This window comes from Danio aesculapii, chromosome 24, assembly GCF_903798145.1.
Source record: "Danio aesculapii chromosome 24, fDanAes4.1, whole genome shotgun sequence".
NCBI classification, from domain to species: Eukaryota; Metazoa; Chordata; class Actinopteri; order Cypriniformes; family Danionidae; genus Danio; species Danio aesculapii.
Window position 1 is genome coordinate 11,588,631 of NC_079458.1, and position 18,079 is coordinate 11,606,709.

General features: G+C 34.7%; 1 protein-coding gene across 2 annotated transcripts in view; it reads left to right on the forward strand.

The window, feature by feature from the left end:
* The first annotated feature begins 2,184 nt into the window (after window positions 1-2,184).
* The window catches only part of snx7 (sorting nexin 7), a 46,612-nt gene continuing 30,717 nt past the window's right edge, over window positions 2,185-18,079 (forward strand). For both annotated transcript variants that reach the window (XM_056450800.1, XM_056450801.1), the window contains exons 1-7: window positions 2,185-2,422; window positions 10,038-10,229; window positions 10,314-10,424; window positions 12,182-12,346; window positions 13,380-13,578; window positions 14,669-14,868; window positions 17,952-18,038. In XM_056450800.1, coding sequence (XP_056306775.1) covers window positions 2,300-2,422; window positions 10,038-10,229; window positions 10,314-10,424; window positions 12,182-12,346; window positions 13,380-13,578; window positions 14,669-14,868; window positions 17,952-18,038 — 1,077 coding nt within the window. In that variant the 5' untranslated portion in view covers window positions 2,185-2,299. The remainder of the gene's footprint in view (window positions 2,423-10,037; window positions 10,230-10,313; window positions 10,425-12,181; window positions 12,347-13,379; window positions 13,579-14,668; window positions 14,869-17,951; window positions 18,039-18,079) is intronic.

Consider the following 18,079-nt stretch of genomic DNA (forward strand, 5'->3'; position numbering starts at 1 on the left):
TTATATTGTGTTTAATCTTGAATAGGCTACTGTTCATCCAATATAATTCTTCAAAAACTGAATAACTGTTCATAACTGAATCAACATAATAAGTAGGCTATACATGAAATTACAATTCAATTATGAACAAAAAAAAATTAATAAACCAAGAACAAAGAAAGATACATGAACACATCTAAAATTCAACTAAACGTTTTCTCATATTTTAGTAACATTGGGTTGTTAAGTGACCTTCTAAAACCATGATAATGTAGTAGCACTTTCATACAGGGTTTCTGCAGATTTCATCAAGTCAAATTTAAGACATTTTAAGACCATTAAGAATTCAATTTTAGACTTATACAGGGTTAAACACTAAGGATTTCTTTCTAATGGCTCTGTATTGTCATCAGTAACAATGTAATTGTTTTTAGTTTTCCTTTCCTGATTAGGGAATTTAATGGAGAATTTGTTGTAAAAATGTCTAACAACTGTTGTGAATTGTAACTCTTTGCATTTTTGAGTTATTGAGATGTATTGTTGGTCATTGGATGGATGTTGGCCCAACTGAGTAGCCTTACTTGGACAAAGTAAAAATTAAGACCTGTTTAAAATTATTTGAAGACCTACAACACAATATTTTAGCAAAATTAATATAGATTTTTTTTTTTTTATATATTTCCCAAATGATGTTTAACAGAGCAAGAAAATTTTCCCAGTATGTCTGATAATATTTTTTTCTTCTGGAAAAAGTCTTAATTGTTTTATTTCGGCTAGAATAAAAGCAGTTTTAAAAATTTTTTTATAAATTTTTACTGTTTAAAATTATTTAAGGCTACAACACAATTTTGTGAATTTAAGACTTTTGTTTTTGAAATTTAAGACAATTTAAAACTTAAGATCCAGCGGACACCCTGTTCATAGTAATTTTAATTAAATCATTATTTCACACATAAAAACCACAAACAAATACTATTTACTGTAAAAATAGAGATAAATCTACATGACCACAGCTAAAATCATTAAATGTCTGTTTGCACAAAGATTATGAACACAAACTCAACTCCTAAAACTGTTGATAGTATAGTTTAGCACTTTAAGTTATGTAAACAAACTTAATAAACCTTCATTAATAAATAATTTCCCTATTTACATCGATATTATTTCACGGTTCAAACTGAATAGCATTTAAAACCATGAGCTGTTGTCAGCCATCATAACATTTAAACTGTACCATCTGTACCAACCATACAGGGGTGGATTTAACCATTAAGCAAGGTAAGCGGCTGCTTGGGGCCCCAGGAAATCTGAGGGCCCCCAAATAAATGCCTAGAAGTATAAATTATATCTATAAATTACATTTAACATAATTTTATATCATATTTTGTATGACGAGGGTCTAAAAAAATAAAAGTTACATTTGTATTGCTTCTGCACAAAAGTGTCACCCACCCTCAATAATGGTGCATTCCAGTAGTCAAATTAGGTAAAGATTTAAGTTTAAAAACATAATATAAAAAAATATAAAACATTTAATTAAAATGTAATTAAAACTATTAAAAATAGCTGATATAATATTTTAGTTGTGAATAAATAAAAAATAATTTAAATGCTTTACACGTCATTATTTTGCATTAAAACAAAATACAGAAAAGGAGAGTGACATAAGAAAAAAAAGGGCAAAATAAATCAATTAAGAATAAATTAAAGTACAAACTTTTAATTGGGCCCCATGGTTGGAATTGGGGCCCCCAAATCACTGAATCCGCCCCTGCAACCATCATAACACTGTAATACAATAGCTTTCCTACACAAAGTTCATTTTAAATTATGTAAACTGACAAACTTCTAAACTTATAAACATTTTCCTATTTACATCGCTGTTAGTTCACGTTTCAAATTCGTATAACAGTCAAAGACACGAGCTGTTGGCCAAAAACCAACCATCATAACATTAATACAGTAATAATAAAGTCCTACCTAAAGTGCACTTCCAATTAAGTAAACAGATAAACATTTAAACGTATAAACATTTTTCCTATTTACATCGCTATTATTTCACGGTTCAAATTCGTATAACATGAGGCAGGAGCTTTTGGACAAAAAACAACCATCAAAACATTTAGGCAAATACCGTAAACACACTCCTTCACGTGGGCGTCCACACACACGCCTCAACTCTCGGCCCTTTCGCTGTTCCGCGGTTTCCGATTCTGCGCAGTGGAGCCCGCTCCGCCTCAGCTGAGCTTTTTGAGAGTTGTGCGGAAAAAAAACTGATGAAGTCCAGAAAACTTGTAGCAAAGTAGCGATTTGAGCAGCGATGAGTGGACCAGCCGTCGAGAACTCCGTGTCATCGGGCAATGCTTCGGTCACGATCCCTGCTGACATCAGCGGGCAAATGTTAGATCTAGATGAAGACGATGACTTGGAAGTTTTCAGTAAGGTAATCAAACATCAACTGGTTAAAACAGAGATTGATTGCAGACACACGACTTGAGTTCATATCTTTTGATTCTACTTCATACGTGACTGTAATCAAACCACTCTGACGTTTTCTCTCTGAATCAGTGTGTTTTGCTGAGATATGAAGTTTCAAAGGTCAGCGATCAGGCGCTGTCATGCCATGTTTTTTCCCCCTGAAATCGGATTTTTTTTTTATTGTAATGGTTTCTGGTCGACCTCACTGCTTTAAACGCCATTTGATGCCATTTTAAATAGATAAACCTCATCGAGTTAAGTACAGATACAGCTGTGTTTGTTTCACTGTCACTGATCTTATCTGTCTAGTAACGTAGTGAGTCATTCACTGTCTAGTAGTCCAGTCCAGTGGTTCTCAAAGTGTGAGGGTCGTGGGACAATGAAAGGGGCTTACTTGTTGATTTCCAAAAGTCAACAAAACTATTATAATGACCATATTTTAACCATAACCCACAGGAGATAAAAAAATAGTAGTTTTTAATAGTAAATGTAAAGCCATCAGCAGCTTTATTATTTTTTTACTTCATAGTATTGGTGTGTTTACATTAGATTAACAACACAGCAATGGTGTCAGCTGCAGCAGATAAATTTTATTGCACCAGGTTAAACTTTCTGACACCTTTATGGCAATCAAATACATTAAAAATAAATACAGGCCACATCTGAACATTGAGGATGATCTCTGAGTGTCCGTCTTAAAAATTAAACTCAGAATAGACTTGTGCTGAAAACATTGTGTGAACCAGTCTCTATACAGGGTTTGTACGGGTGCTGGAAATCCTGGAAAATGCTTGATTTTTAATATAGCACTTTTAAGGTTAGAAAAGTGCTTGGATTTTGGACAAAGTGCTTGATCCTGGTTTAATTTGAAATTGCAGGGCTCGAAATTGCGACTGTTTTGGTCGCACATGCGCCGGAATTGTATCTATGCAAGCTCAAAATATATTTTAATATGTAATATTTATTTCATATGTTAGGTTTTTAGTTTCAATGCTCCTAAAATCATTCCGCATAAATCCACAGATTTTTTTTACAAATTTCTCCACAGAAATAGCAAAAAATGTCTGCAGATTCTGTCTGGCACTATGTCAATATCTATTTACCTACCATGTTTGGCCTATTCCCGGATAAGCTAGTTATTATTTTTGCGCTATATTTTGTTCAGTACAGCTTCATTTTTGCACTATTTTCATTGCAGATTTTTCCTACAGTCCTCAACAGTCTACAGGGCACTTCCTTGCCAATTTAACTTATTAATCGTGTAATTCATGCCATACCATGTGAGGGCTGCTGAAGATAAGCCGGCAGCTAGCTCTCTGCAACTCTCGCATGGTCGCCCACTGAAGCCTGGTCAGTACCTGGGGATGGGAGATCACATGGGAAAGCTAGGTTGCTGCTGTAAATGGTGTTAGTGAGACCAATAGGGGGTGCTCAACTTGCGGTCTGTGTGGGTCCTAATGCCCCAGTATAGTGAAGGGGACTTTATACTGCGCTATACTTTCGGATGACACGTTAAACCGAGGTCCTGAGTCACTTGAAAAAAAGAGTAGTCTGTCCATCATGGTCTCCTAACCATCCCCATATCATAATTAGCTTCATCACTCTGTCTCCTCTCCACCAATCAGCTGGTGTGTGGTGTGCAATCTGGCGCAATATGGCTGCTGTCGCATCATCCAGGTGGATGCTGCACGCTGGTGGTGGATGAGGAGATTCCCCCCAATATGTAAAGCAATTTGAGCATCCAGAAAAGCGCTATATAAATTTAAGGAATTATTATTATTATTATTATTATTATTATTATTATAAGCAGAAGGCAGAAAAGAATCTTCCAATTTTACACAAAGTGTTTATTGAAATAGTCTTTAACTGTCTTGTGATTATTTGTCATGTGTATATATACAGTAGGTTATATAGAGTGCCAAGACTACTTACAGAGAGGTGATACATTTTGAACCATTAAATATGTTTTCCTAACTGTCACCATTTGACAGGTGGGACAATTGCATATTTACAACAGGACCTTAGTTCTAACCTAAAGTAATATTAACAATAATAAAAAGTAATATTGATGAAAGCTTACAAACTTTGGTTTCCATATTTGGTGACTGATTTTGAAAACAGTTGACATAGGAAAAGTTCATTAATTTGCAGCAAGAATATTCTCGGACTCGTAAAGATTTAATTTGTTATATGAATTTTTAATAGCAATGCACATGAAATATCATGAACAACTGGTGTTGAAAGTTTGGTACTACGCCAAAACAAAATCTGACTGTAAGCTCATTTTTTGAGATTTCAACTTTAGGTAGAAAGAGACCAAACTTAAAAGATACTTCATCCAATAACTGAAGGTTTTTTTTTTTTTTTTTTTTTATTAAACCATTTTTGGATTAACTATTTCAATAAATGTATGCTCCAAAGTATTCAACACTAAGTTGAAATGTCATATTGTGTTTTTCAAAACTGCACAATGGATTTAAATGCGAAAAAGTATATACAGTTGAAGTCAGAATTATTAGCCCCCCATTGATTTTTTTTTTTCTTTTTTTAAATATTTCCCAAATTAGGTTTAACAGAGCAAGGAAATTTTGACAGTACATCTAATAATAGTTTTTCTTCTGGAGAAAGTTTTATTGGTTTTATTTCGGCTAGAATAAAAGAAGTTTTACATTTTCTAAAAACCATTATAAGGTCAAAATTATTAGCCCCTTTAAGCTATATTTGTTTTCGACAGTCTACAGAACAAACCATCGTTATACAATAACTTGCCTAATTACCCTGTAGAGATGGTATACAGTTTAACCCAAAGAATGACCAGTCTGTCAGATGAAGAAGAGCCAGAGTCAGAGATTCAAATAAATAAATGAAGTTTACTGAAGATAGTTTGCAGTTTCATCAACAGAAGTCAGCTTCAACACTCGCAATGACTTCCTAGGCTGCTCTGCTTACAATCACAAATCAATAACAATTGTACTCTCACATAATGTCATTAACTGCGTCACACATATAGGTGTTTTAACCTGATTGGTTAAAACACAAATAGACTAGGAAAATTTCCACGTGGGTACGTATGTACAATTCTGAACAATATTTTAAGCACATAGGTCAGACATTCACTAGACTGTTTAGAGCTGACCCCAGACACGTGAAACGGATCCACAATCAAATAGAAGATAGTGTTTTAGATCGTATTAACTCATAGAAATAATAATAGAAACAGTTGCTTCCAGTCCACTCAAGGTCTCCATGACATCTGACCTAGTTTGGTGGCTCCTGAAAACAGTTATTAAGAGACAGGCAAATGCACTGAACATTCTTATATTAAGCAATGTGTTAACTTATTAGTTAAAATCAATTCAAAGTTAAATACTCATTTAAATAACCATATTTAATAAAAATAATGAGAAACAGGATCATGAGGAAAGGATAAACGTTGATTCATGCTGAGATAAATTGGAAGGTATAAATCCGAATATTTCAACCCTAACCTGCCCAGTTAACCTAATTAACCTATAGTTAAACCTTTAAATGCCACTTTAAGCTGTATAGAAGTGTCTTGAAAAATATCTAGTCAAATATTATTTACTGTCATCATGGCGAAGATAAAATAAATCAGTTATTAGAAATGAGTTATTAAAACTATTATGTTTAGAAATGTGTTGAAAAAAATCTACTCTCCATAAAACAAAAATTGAGGAAAGAAATAAAAAGGGGGCTAATAATTCTTCAACTGTATAAACGTAATTTACTGTGGTTGTTAGGTGCTGGAAAAGCGTAAAAATGCACCTTGAAAATGCTTGAAAAGTGCTGGAATTTAAAGTTGGAAAAGGTGTAAGAACCCTGTCTGTAGTTGAGGTTAATATTAAATTAATAAATGACTATAAAAATGATATGGTTGTTAGACTGTTGCACTTTTTTGTGTTGTCAATATGCTTGTGTTTGTATAGGCCTATTGTTGTGCACGCAACATTTATATATTTTTAACCCCCTTCGAGGAATTTGGGGGTCGCGAGTCACTGGAATTGTTATTTTAGGGGTTGTGGGCTGAAAAGTTTAAAATTGAAAACCATAGCAACCAATGACAGTCAAAGTACAAGATTGTTCACTGTCAATTAAATTGTGCTGATGTAGTCTTGAAGCCATACTTAAATGAGATTTCAGACCCAATATTCAAAGGAGCATGGTAAACAACATAGGGGCTGTTAAAATGAAAAATATGTGATTTCATTTAAAACCAAATTTACCTCAATTCTGCATACTTGGAAGGACACCCTATTAACAAATTTGCTGAAGACTTTAAAAACACCTACTTTGACAGTCACCCAGAGATGCTAGCAACCATGCAGGACACACAGCAAGTGGTTAGAATGCCATATCAATGCTTAGCAACACTTAAAACACCCTGGTAACACCCAGCAGGTAGTTAGATCACAAACTGTTTGGCAGTAGTTAGTTTACCCCCCAAAAAAAACCTTAAAAGAAAAAAAAAAGTTAAATACAAAAGATGCTTTTGAAAATTCTGGAAACCTACCACAGATATCATTTGCTAAAAGTTTCAAACATTCTTCAAAATATCCTAAATTGTGCTCAACAGAATAAAGAAACTCAAACATGTTTGGAACCACTTGAGGCTAGGTAAATGGTGACAGAGTGTTAATTTTTCAGCGAACTAATAGCTAGCAATACCCAGAAAGCAGCCAAAGCACCCTATCAACACCTAACAACAGCTTTAACACCTTAGAAAATAGACGGAACACCCTAGCAACACTCAGGAACACCCTATTAATGCCAATTAATAGCAATAATATAAACACCTTAACACCTAGAAAGAGCACCCTAGCTAGCTATGCTTGATAAGTAAATCAAGTTGTTAGGGTGACTTAACATTGCCTAGCAATAACATAAAGACCTAAAAGAGCACCCTAGCAAAGCTGGAATGAGCAAAGCCTAGCAAGAGCAACTGATTAATGCTTAGTAACCATTAAAGCAACCTAACAGCTATGCAGAATACTGTAATAACATCCAGCAAGCTTCAAAAATGCTATGCTAATGCCTACAGTTAAAACACCCTCAAACTTCCAGGCATGTTAGACTTGATGAACATTCAAGTTCTATTAAGCTACAACAAATACATTTATTTATTTATAAAGCACATTTAAGCACAATACAATGTATCCAAAGTGCTGTGCAAAGCTAGTGTAGTAGTTAGCATTAGCAGTGGTTGTTATGAATGAAAGTGGGATGTTAGTAGGGTAAAGCAGCAGTGGCGTTTCTGCTGACTATGGACCGGTTTGTTATGACAGGAAACAGACGCACAGGCTTCTTTCCCAGCAGCTGTGGCTGAACGAGGGATTTGCATGCGTTAGTGTTTGGACCAGGAAAAGATAGCCAAACACTATGAAAATCAGATGTGTTTTTTTTTTACTGTGATCAAAACACGACAGCTCGCAAAGCAAGTTTGTAGGAATAATAGGTACGGTTTAATGATATACTCTTAAAATTACATCATGTAGGTGTTTGGTGGTTTAGCAACAATGAGAGAACCATTTATTATCCTGAATTTAAGATAATTACAAAGTGTGAGGAAAGTTGGACACCATAATAATGACTGTGCATTATTTATTAATATTTTTATTTTATTATGAATGTACAAGCCTTGATAGAATATATTTTTCTAGTGAAAATTAAAGATCTAGAAGCAGTTATATTTCAGCTCAACATTCATTCATTTCTTTTTGGCTTCGTCCCTTTATTAATCTGGGGTCGCTACAGCAGAATGAACCGCCAACTTATCCAGCATATGCTTTACCCAGTGGATGCCCTTCAAGCTGCAACCCATCACTGGGAAACATCCATACTACGGCCAATTTAGCTTTCTCAATTCACCTATAGCACAAGTCTTTGGACAACCGGAGCACCTGGAGAAAACCCACACCAACACGGGGAGAACATGCAAACTCCACACAGATAAAGCCAACTGACCCAGCCGTGGCTCGAGCCAGCGACCTTCTAGCTGTGAGGCGATTGTGCTACCCACTTCGCCATCGTGCTGCCAGGTCAAAACATGTTTCTAGGATTTATTAATATGATTTAATTAACTAGTATGATGGCATTTTAGAAAAATACTGTCGTAAATGTGCTACTATTAGGCTGTTAAATCATAGTACTGAATGAGTATATGATACATAATAGGGCTGCGCAATATATAATTTCAGCATCGATATCGAGATGTGTGAATCTGCAATAGTCACACCGCATGATCAGCAATGTCAAGTTTGGATTATAGTTGATCAGCACCACAGAAGGGGGGGGTGGTCATTGCAAAGTTTAACCCTAAAATAGTTTAAAAGATGAATTGGTATATGACCTCTAACTGTAAGGTTAGATTTCACCAGCATGGACCACGCCACACTTTGAGCTAGACTTTATATATGGATGAAAGGGATGGTAAGGAAACAGTGGGATGAAAGGGAAGGGAAGTAATAGGATAAGTGAACAGGTAGGTAGGTTGAATGGGCATCCTATGATGATGCCCAGAGACTCAGAGTGGGGTTATGTTTTCTGTTATATTTTGGTGGAGTAATTGGAGGAATCGGGGGGATACAACCTAAGATGGAAGAGAGTAGGATTGTTAATGGGAAGCGAGGAAATAGAAGGAGGCAGGGTGAGTTTGAGAGAACAAGAAGAACAGTGCTAGAGGGCTGGTCTGCCTTAAATACGTTTTAGGGAGTAGTTGATTGGTTAAGGAGACAAAGTGAGGCAGGGTTCCGCTGCCGAACTATTGTTAACTCCATGTTATAATAGTATATATATACCAAAATTCATTCCTTTATTAATCCAGGGTCACCACAGCAGAATGAACTGCAAACTTATCCAGCACATGTTTTACGCAGCAAAAGCCCTTCCAGCTGCAACCCATCTCTGGGAAACATCCATACACACTCATTCACACTCATACTTTTGTTTCATTTTATGCAGATACTCCTCATCAGAATAATCCTAATCAGTGTAAAATGATGAAATCATTCCAAATAGATTTATAATCTTGTCAAATTACATTCATATCGCAATATATATCGCAGAACAACTAAATACAGCAATGCCAGTTTTTGTCCAGTATTGTGCAGCTCTAAAACATAACCATCATCAAATTTTGTTGTCAGCAAGATGTTTTATTCTATAAATCAATTGGTTTTATTTAGCAAGGACATGTTGTTTTCATGCTTAAATAGTCTTTTTTTGTGTGGTATAATACTCAGACACAAGCCTATATGGTGATTTGATTAAGTGTAGACCACATATTGTGAACTATTCACCCAAACTTTGCCAAATACAAGAATAGTCTATAATATATCATGATTTAATTTCATTATTCTTTGTCTGAGTTTTCTGAATCATATAAAATCGTAGGTCTCTATTACTGACTGTAAACATAAACATATTTCCCTGTACGCCATTTCATGTCCATTTGGCTGCAAAAAAACCTGTTGTGTGTTTAATGTCAAAACACTTGCCCTGTTTAGTGTTCATGATCCTTCACGTGTGCTTACGTACTGTACATGCCTTATGCTTTTGGGTAGGATACAACTATCACAGACGGGAGCTATTTCAACACCTCCATGCAGACCTCACCAGCTTCAATGATCAACCAGTACAAGTTTGAGGAAGAAGAGGAAGATGTTAACGCCAAAGATATTTTCGTCACAGTTGATAACCCTGAGAGTCACGTGACTGCTATTGAGACATACATCACCTACCGGGTCATGACCAAGGTACAGCAGATCTGAGCACAGATTCACCAAGATCAACTTCTGTGAATAATTCTCTCCTTTTTCCATCGTTCTCCTTCATGACAGACCACACGGAGCGAGTTTGACTCTAGTGAGTTTGAGGTGCGAAGACGATACCAGGACTTCCTGTGGTTAAAGGGACGCCTGGAAGAAGCTCATCCTACACTCATTGTTCATGTGAGTTAAATATAAGTTAGAATTTAAGTCTGTGGGATGGGAGTGTTTAAAAATTCAGTTTGTGGTGACCAGGTTAAATTTTGGCATGGGATGATAAATTTTACCACGCTTTTGGAAAAGTCATGGTTTTAAAACCGCGAAAACATTCTGTTATATAGCTTTAAGTTATATCTAGGGTTTTTTCACATGTTGTGTAGATCAGAAGTTTTCAAACTTTTAGGACACTTGCCCCCCCAAGTTTGTCCAATTTCACTCACGCCCCCCAGGCACCCCTCCCTCAAGACAAAATTATAATGTATGCACAAACATCATTCACATATTACTTGCTGCGTTTAAAGTGCGCAAAATTAATTACATTGAAACATAAATAAACAGCTTACCTAATTCAGTGGTTCAGATTCAGATTCAGTCAATCTGTGGTCGGATTCCTGACACGACTAACAGTAAATCATCTTCCACTGTCAATAAGCATGAGCCATAGCATACTTGCTTTTAATGTACGTACATACAGAAAATGCTGCTTCGCAAAGCCAAGTTCGCAGAGCCCTGACGGTGTGGTTGAGTCGAACATTGAGTACGTTTACATGGGCAGCAATACTTTAATATGATTAAGACAATACTCTTATTAAGAGTCTACCATGTAAACAGCGATTTTTGCTGACCTTAATCTGACTAAAGTCATAACTGAACTAAACACAAATGGAATTAAGACATGTAGAGTATGCAGATTTTAGTGGCATTATTGAAGTAAACACCGCAATCAAACTATTACCGTCATGTAGAACTTTTTGCCGTACTTTGTGACAAGATCCACACACACGGCTGTCAGTAGAGGACCGCACATACACACACACCATGAAATGTGGAGATTTTTTTTCTCTTTTCATTCGGCTTTCCATTAAAACAACACTCTTCCACTAGTCCTTAATTTATATTTGCGTCTAATGTCCCAGTTTGTCACTGGGGCGTGAATGAAATGTTCATGAGTGAAAGTGAAACTTGAAATGAACTGCAGGAAAGTCGAAAAATTAAAGATGAAACACCCCTAATTACATGAGCCTCTACAGGAAACGTGGATTGCCTGGTGACGCAACATTAAAAAAGCACTTCATGTAACACTTTAATTATATTATTGTCTTATTAAGGCAAATAACTGATGTCCATGTAAACGTAGTCAGTAGTGTCTTCAAAGTAAGTGAAAGATCCAGAAGGGCATCTTGTTGATTTGATTCAGAAGGGCACTTTTTTGTCAGGCGGCTCACCGGTTTGACTTTCATTTATTCACCGTCATTCGTTTTAAAAAGCACACGGTCCATTTTATTTGTATATATTTTACTGGAACACATTTAACTCTACAGGTGCCTGACAGTTAGTTGTGGAGCTAACGATAATCATATTATTCCCTCTAGAGAACGCATAAAAATTGTCATCATAGTTTACTCAAGTGCATGCCTCATTGTCTCGTGGCGCGCCCCACATTTTTAAAACCCCTGGTGTAGATTATCAACTTCTTGATCAGACCCTTTGATCTTTGTTTAACACGTAGTGAGCTGTCCATTAGTAATGAATCAAAGACTTTGATTTCTGTCATGTTTACAATTTAGTGTTGTCAAAAGTTGCCAATCGGTACTGAAATTTTAGAAACGTCCATTTTCCGCTAACATTAGAGCAGTGGTTCTCGACCACTTTCCTGGAGGACGATGAGTAGTGCTTTACTTGTGAGTTTAAAATCCTAACCTGTGATTGTGTCCCATCAGCCTCTGCCAGAGAAGTTTGTGATGAAGGGAATGGTGGAGAGGTTTAATGAAGATTTCATAGAGACCAGAAGAAGGGCTCTGCACAGGTTTCTAAACAGAATAGCAGAACATCCCATTTTCTCCAGCACTGAAGACTTTAAGATCTTTCTCACAGCTGCATCTGAAGTAAGGCTTTTGTTCTATCTATCTATCTATCTATCTATCTATCTATCTATCTATCTATCTATCTATCTATCTATCTATCTATCTATCTATCTATCTATCTATCTATCTATCTATCTATCTATCTATCTATCTAACTTATCCAGCATATTTTTTACGCAGCAGATGCCCTTTTAGCCGCAACCCAACACTGGGAAACACTCATCCACACTTGCATTTACACACATACACAACGGCCAATTTAGCTTATTCAGTTCACCAATAGCGCATGTCTTTGGACTCTGGGGGAAACCAGAGCACCCGGAGGAAACCTACGCCAACACGGGGAGAACATGCAAACTCCACACAGAAATGCCAACTGGCCCAGCCGGGACTCGAACCAGTGACCTTGTTGTGAGGCGATCGTTCTACCCACTGCACTGTGATGCTTATTTAGATGTTTATTTCCTTTAATTTTTTTTATTCATTTTTATTCACATTTATAATTTTTATCTATTCGTTTATTCATTCATTAATTCATTCAGTTTTTTTGTTTTGCTTTTGTTTTCCTTCTAATAAGTGTATTTATCTCGCCTGTACTCAAAACACACACACGCACACACACACGCACACACACACGCACACACACACGCACGCACACACACACACACACTCTAGCAGTGTTTCTATGATAGTCTCTGACCTTCTGTGTGTCACTATGTGTGATCTCAGTTAGCTTTATAAGAGGATTATATTCAAATGCATGCAGATAATGTTTCAGTGTTTAGACCCGTGTGAGTGACCTCTAAGATAAGTGCTTTATAAATACTCATAATAAAAGCAGTTTTTTGCTGTTATGGTTATTTGGCGCTTCACAGGCCAATATGACATACTGTACTATTTTATCAGCTATTTACACTGGTGTTGTTATTACTGGCTATAATTATTCATTAATAATTCATCAGCATGCTTTTTCAACCATTAGAGGCTTTTACTGAGGAAAACCTCATTATTTGAAATGCCATAACCCCCCCACCCCGTCTGTTGGTTTGTACAGGAGCTGATCTCTCATAAGAAGCAGGGTCCGGGCTTTCTGAGCAGGATGGGCGAGACGGTGAAGGCCGTTGCTGCTTCAGTTCGAGGTGTCAGGAACCGGCCGGAGGAGTTTAATGATATGCAGGAGTATGTGGAGGCCTTCAGCCAGAAGATCAGCTCACTTGATAAAGTCACTCAGAGGATCATCAGAGAGCAGAGAGGTGCTTTTATTTATTTATTTTTTTGAAGAATTCTCTTCTGGTCTTGCATCATCTCATATCTCAAATATATTAAATATATTAAATGTCCATCTCCTGTTTCCACCAAAACTGTTCGTCGGGACTTCCACAGGGTCATGGCCGGGCTGCTATAGCCAAACTTTTGGTCACTTGTGCCGATGTCAAACATCAGTTTCAATAGTGACAGCAGAGAAAATCTTAGGCTGTGCACAAAAGGGCTTTGCGATCAATCAAAAAAAATCGAATTGCAATCACGATTTGAAACGTTGCAATTAGCTAATTGCAAGAGGCTGCGATATGAAATATGTATGTAATTTCCCCCGCTCAGAGCAAATGTGTGCATGGTGCATGGTGTGACAGTCTTACTAGCCAATTGAGCGAGCACACATTCATTCTGCCCAATCAGAATTGCGCAACTGAACTATACACAAAAAAAATACACCAACAGGAAAGCACGATCGAGTGAGATGATGGCATCTGCCGCTTCAGTAGCATTTATAGGTTTATTAATAAAAAAGAAAAATAGGACATCGGTAATATGTGAATTTTTTTGGTTTCAAATTCATAAAAAATTTAAGTTTAGTGTTTTGATAACGTGTATTTCGCGTAATGTACAAATATAATCTGTCACTTCATTTTTATAGGACAGTTATATTTAGATGCATTAGTTGCAGAATTTTAAAGCAGTTTAACGATTTAAATGCTTTTTATTGGATATTACGTCATTCAGTGTGACTATACGCATGACTTTACGGAGAGCTTACGACCTATTAATTAGTCTGTTTTAATATTCTTGCATTTATTCATTTATGCATGCACTTATTTCATTTATAAGATCTATCATTAATTCACTTATTATATTTTTATTTAATTTATCTGCAATTCTTTTTTCATAATTTACATGTGTGTTTTTTTTTTCATTCATGCATTTATTAATAAAAAAAAAATTAATGCATAAATACCTTTCCTCCTTTAATTGACTGACACATTAAGATAGAAGTATTTGTATGTAGCTCTGCAGCTTTTATAACAATAGTCTCACTGAATTGTTGTTGTTGTATTGTGATGTCAGAGTACCTGGAGGAGCTGAAGGAGTGCGGGCCCACATACAATCTGTGGTCAAACTCCGAGCAGGATCTGGCTGAACCTCTGAAGAACATGGCAGACTGTCTGGACAGATGCTATAAGGAGTCAGACGAGCAGGTCAAACAGCTGAATGATCAGCTCACTCCAGCTCTTCATGAGTACGTGCTCTGCACAGAGACGCTCAAGGTAAACTAGCTCACAACACACCTCTGCTTTCTCTCTCAAACTCATTATTCAACCTAAAATTAAATAGTAATTTTAAATTGGCAGTAAAGTGGCAACAACGGTGGCAGTAAAGACAATTGTTAATGTCTTTTTGAATATAAGTGAGAAAGTGCTCTAGGTTCAAACACCCCCAGTTTCCACAACAATATTAAGCAGTACTGTTTACAACATTTGTAATAAATATAAAATATTCATTTGAGCTCCAGTTTAGCATATTCTAATAATTTCTGAAGGATTGTGTGACACTGAAGTCTGTCACTGGAATGATACAGAAAGTTCAGAATCGCAGGCAGACATAATAATAGTAATGCATTTAAATGTTTATATATATATATATATATATATATATATATATATATATATATATATATATATATATATATATATATATATATATATATATATATATATATTATATTATATTATATATATTTTTTTATTATTATTATTTTTTTTTTTTAATGGAATATATATTAAAATGGAAAATATTTTAAATTATAATATTATTGCACACAATGGGGTATGTGCACACAGACTTTTTAAACTCAGTCAGCCAGCTCCGGGGGTTCCAGTTAATTGTCATCCCATACAAAATCGCCATGTTTAAGATCTGATTTCTTAAAAAAAAAAAACAGCGATGTTCACTGCCTGGCTGAGATATGATATAAAGCGGGTATCAGACTAAACAAGAAGCACTGCATTTAATTATTACATTTCTGCGCCATGTCTTCAAAATACGGAAATTAGTTTTACCCTAGTATTCTCAATGGAATTTCTGCGCTCGTCTGTGGCTAATGACGGCGCCTGTGTTTAAACAGTCTTTCTTCTCTTTTTACGCTTTATCAACCAAATAGATGTTTACGTCTATTTAACTAAGTGTATTGTAATTACATTACAACATCGATGCTGTAAAAGAAATCTAATGAAAGTGAAAATAATATTCACAAAAAGCTTTCACCAGAAGTTTATCATTGGCTGAAAAACACTAATTAATTGAGTTATTGGAGTTATATATAATAATAATAATAATAATAATAATAATATTCTAATAATTTCTGAAGGATCATGTTACAGTAGACTGTAATGATACAGAAAGTTCAGAATTACGGATACATGTAGTAAAGATAATAATAATAATAATAATAATAATAATAATAATAATAGTATTAATGCATGTAAATGTATTTTTTAAATATTAAAATAGAAAATATTTTAAATTAATATTATTGCACACAATTTGAGTTATTATTCTAATTAATTGAGTTATTTGTGTTTTATATATATAATCAAATCATTTCATGTCATGTTACTGTAGACTGGAACCATACAGAAAGTTCAGAATTACAGAAAAACATAAAAATAATAATAATAATAGTAATGAACTTAAATAGATTTTTAAATATATTAAAATAGAAATTTTTAAAATTGCAATATTACATTTCAGTTATTCTAATTAATTGAGGTATTTGAGTTATATATAATAATAATATTCTAATAATTTCTGAAGGATCATGTTACAGTAGACTGGAATGATACAGAAAGTTCAGAATCACAGGAAAACATATAATAATAATAATAATGCATTTTTAAATGTATTAAAATGGAACATTTTATATTATACATGTTGTAATATTACTACACAAAATTGGAGTTATTATTACATTTACATTTAGCAGACGCTTTTATCCAAAGCGACTTACAAATGAGGACAAGGAAACAATTTACACAACTATAAGAGCACCAGTGAATAAGTGCTATAGACAAGTTTCAGGTGTGTAAAGTCTAAGAAGCAAAAGCAATAGTAATGTTTTTTTTTTTTTTTTGAGAGAGAGTACAGTTAGTGGTATAGCCAGAGAGGCAGTTACAGATTAGGAAGGAAAGTGGAGACTAAACAGTTGAGTGAAATAAAATAATATAAGTTAATATATAATAATATTTTAATAATTTCTGAAGGATCGTCTGACGCTGAAGACTGGAATGATACAGAAAGTTCAGGGATACATCTAATAATAATAATAATAATAATAATAATAATAATTTTCAATTCATGTTTATTTATATAGCACTTTTCACAATGTAGATTGTGTCAAAGCAGCTTAACATAGTTCTAGTAAAGTCCAGATTTCAGAGTTGAAGTTTAGTTAAGTTTAGTTCAGTGTGGTTTAAGTTTCATTGCTGAAAGTTTAAGCACTGAAGAGCAAATACACTGAAGCGCAGCTCCACAATAATAATAATAATAATAATAATAATAATAATTATGCATTTAAATGTTTTTTTTTATATTACAAGATGGAAAATATTTATTTAAATTGTAATATTATTACACAAAATTTTTACTTCAAATAAATGCCGTTTGGTGAAAAAAAAAAAGACACGTTCAAAAAAAAATAATAATAAAAAAAATAAAAAAATTCCAGACCAAAACTTTTGAACAATTGTGGATATACATCATTAAAGACATACAGGAATAAATTTCATTTTAAAAGAAATTAAAATAGAAAACATTAATTTTTAAATTGCAATATTACACCATTTAAACTGGATTATCAGTCAAATAAATGCAGATTTGGTGATGCTTTAAAAATTCTTACCGGACGCAAGCTTCTGAACAGTAATTGCAGGTATTGTTAATTCTAGGTATATGAAAACAGCTTTAGCAAAGTATGACAGAGAGAATTAAAAAATTAACCAACGATTTATCTAAATATCTGTCATTAAACATGAAATTTGGAAAAGTGGGGGGATTTTAATATAGCAATAAAACATTCCCCTCAAGTTTAGAAATATTGTGTTCTGTTCGAATTAGTCTAAGGCCAATGACCTGCTTGTTTACCTACAATAAAAACCATGTTTAAATTAATACGACGTTGAATAGATATGATTCTGTACTTCACCTGACATAAACCTTGACGCAAAGCTGAGATCAATACAGCCGTCATTATGCTTTTCTCGGGCTTATTACATATTTCATCCAGCCTGAAATTTCATTAAAATATATCGATTGTGATTTTCATACCTCATGAGTATCGATTATGGCTTTTCAGGCAGTACTAAGGAGGCGAGACAACATCCAGGCGGATTTCGAAGCCAAAACCGAAGCTCTCGCCACCAAGAAGGCCGACAGAGAAGCGGTAGGTCTATTATTGACTCTTTCCATTCGCCACATAAATCC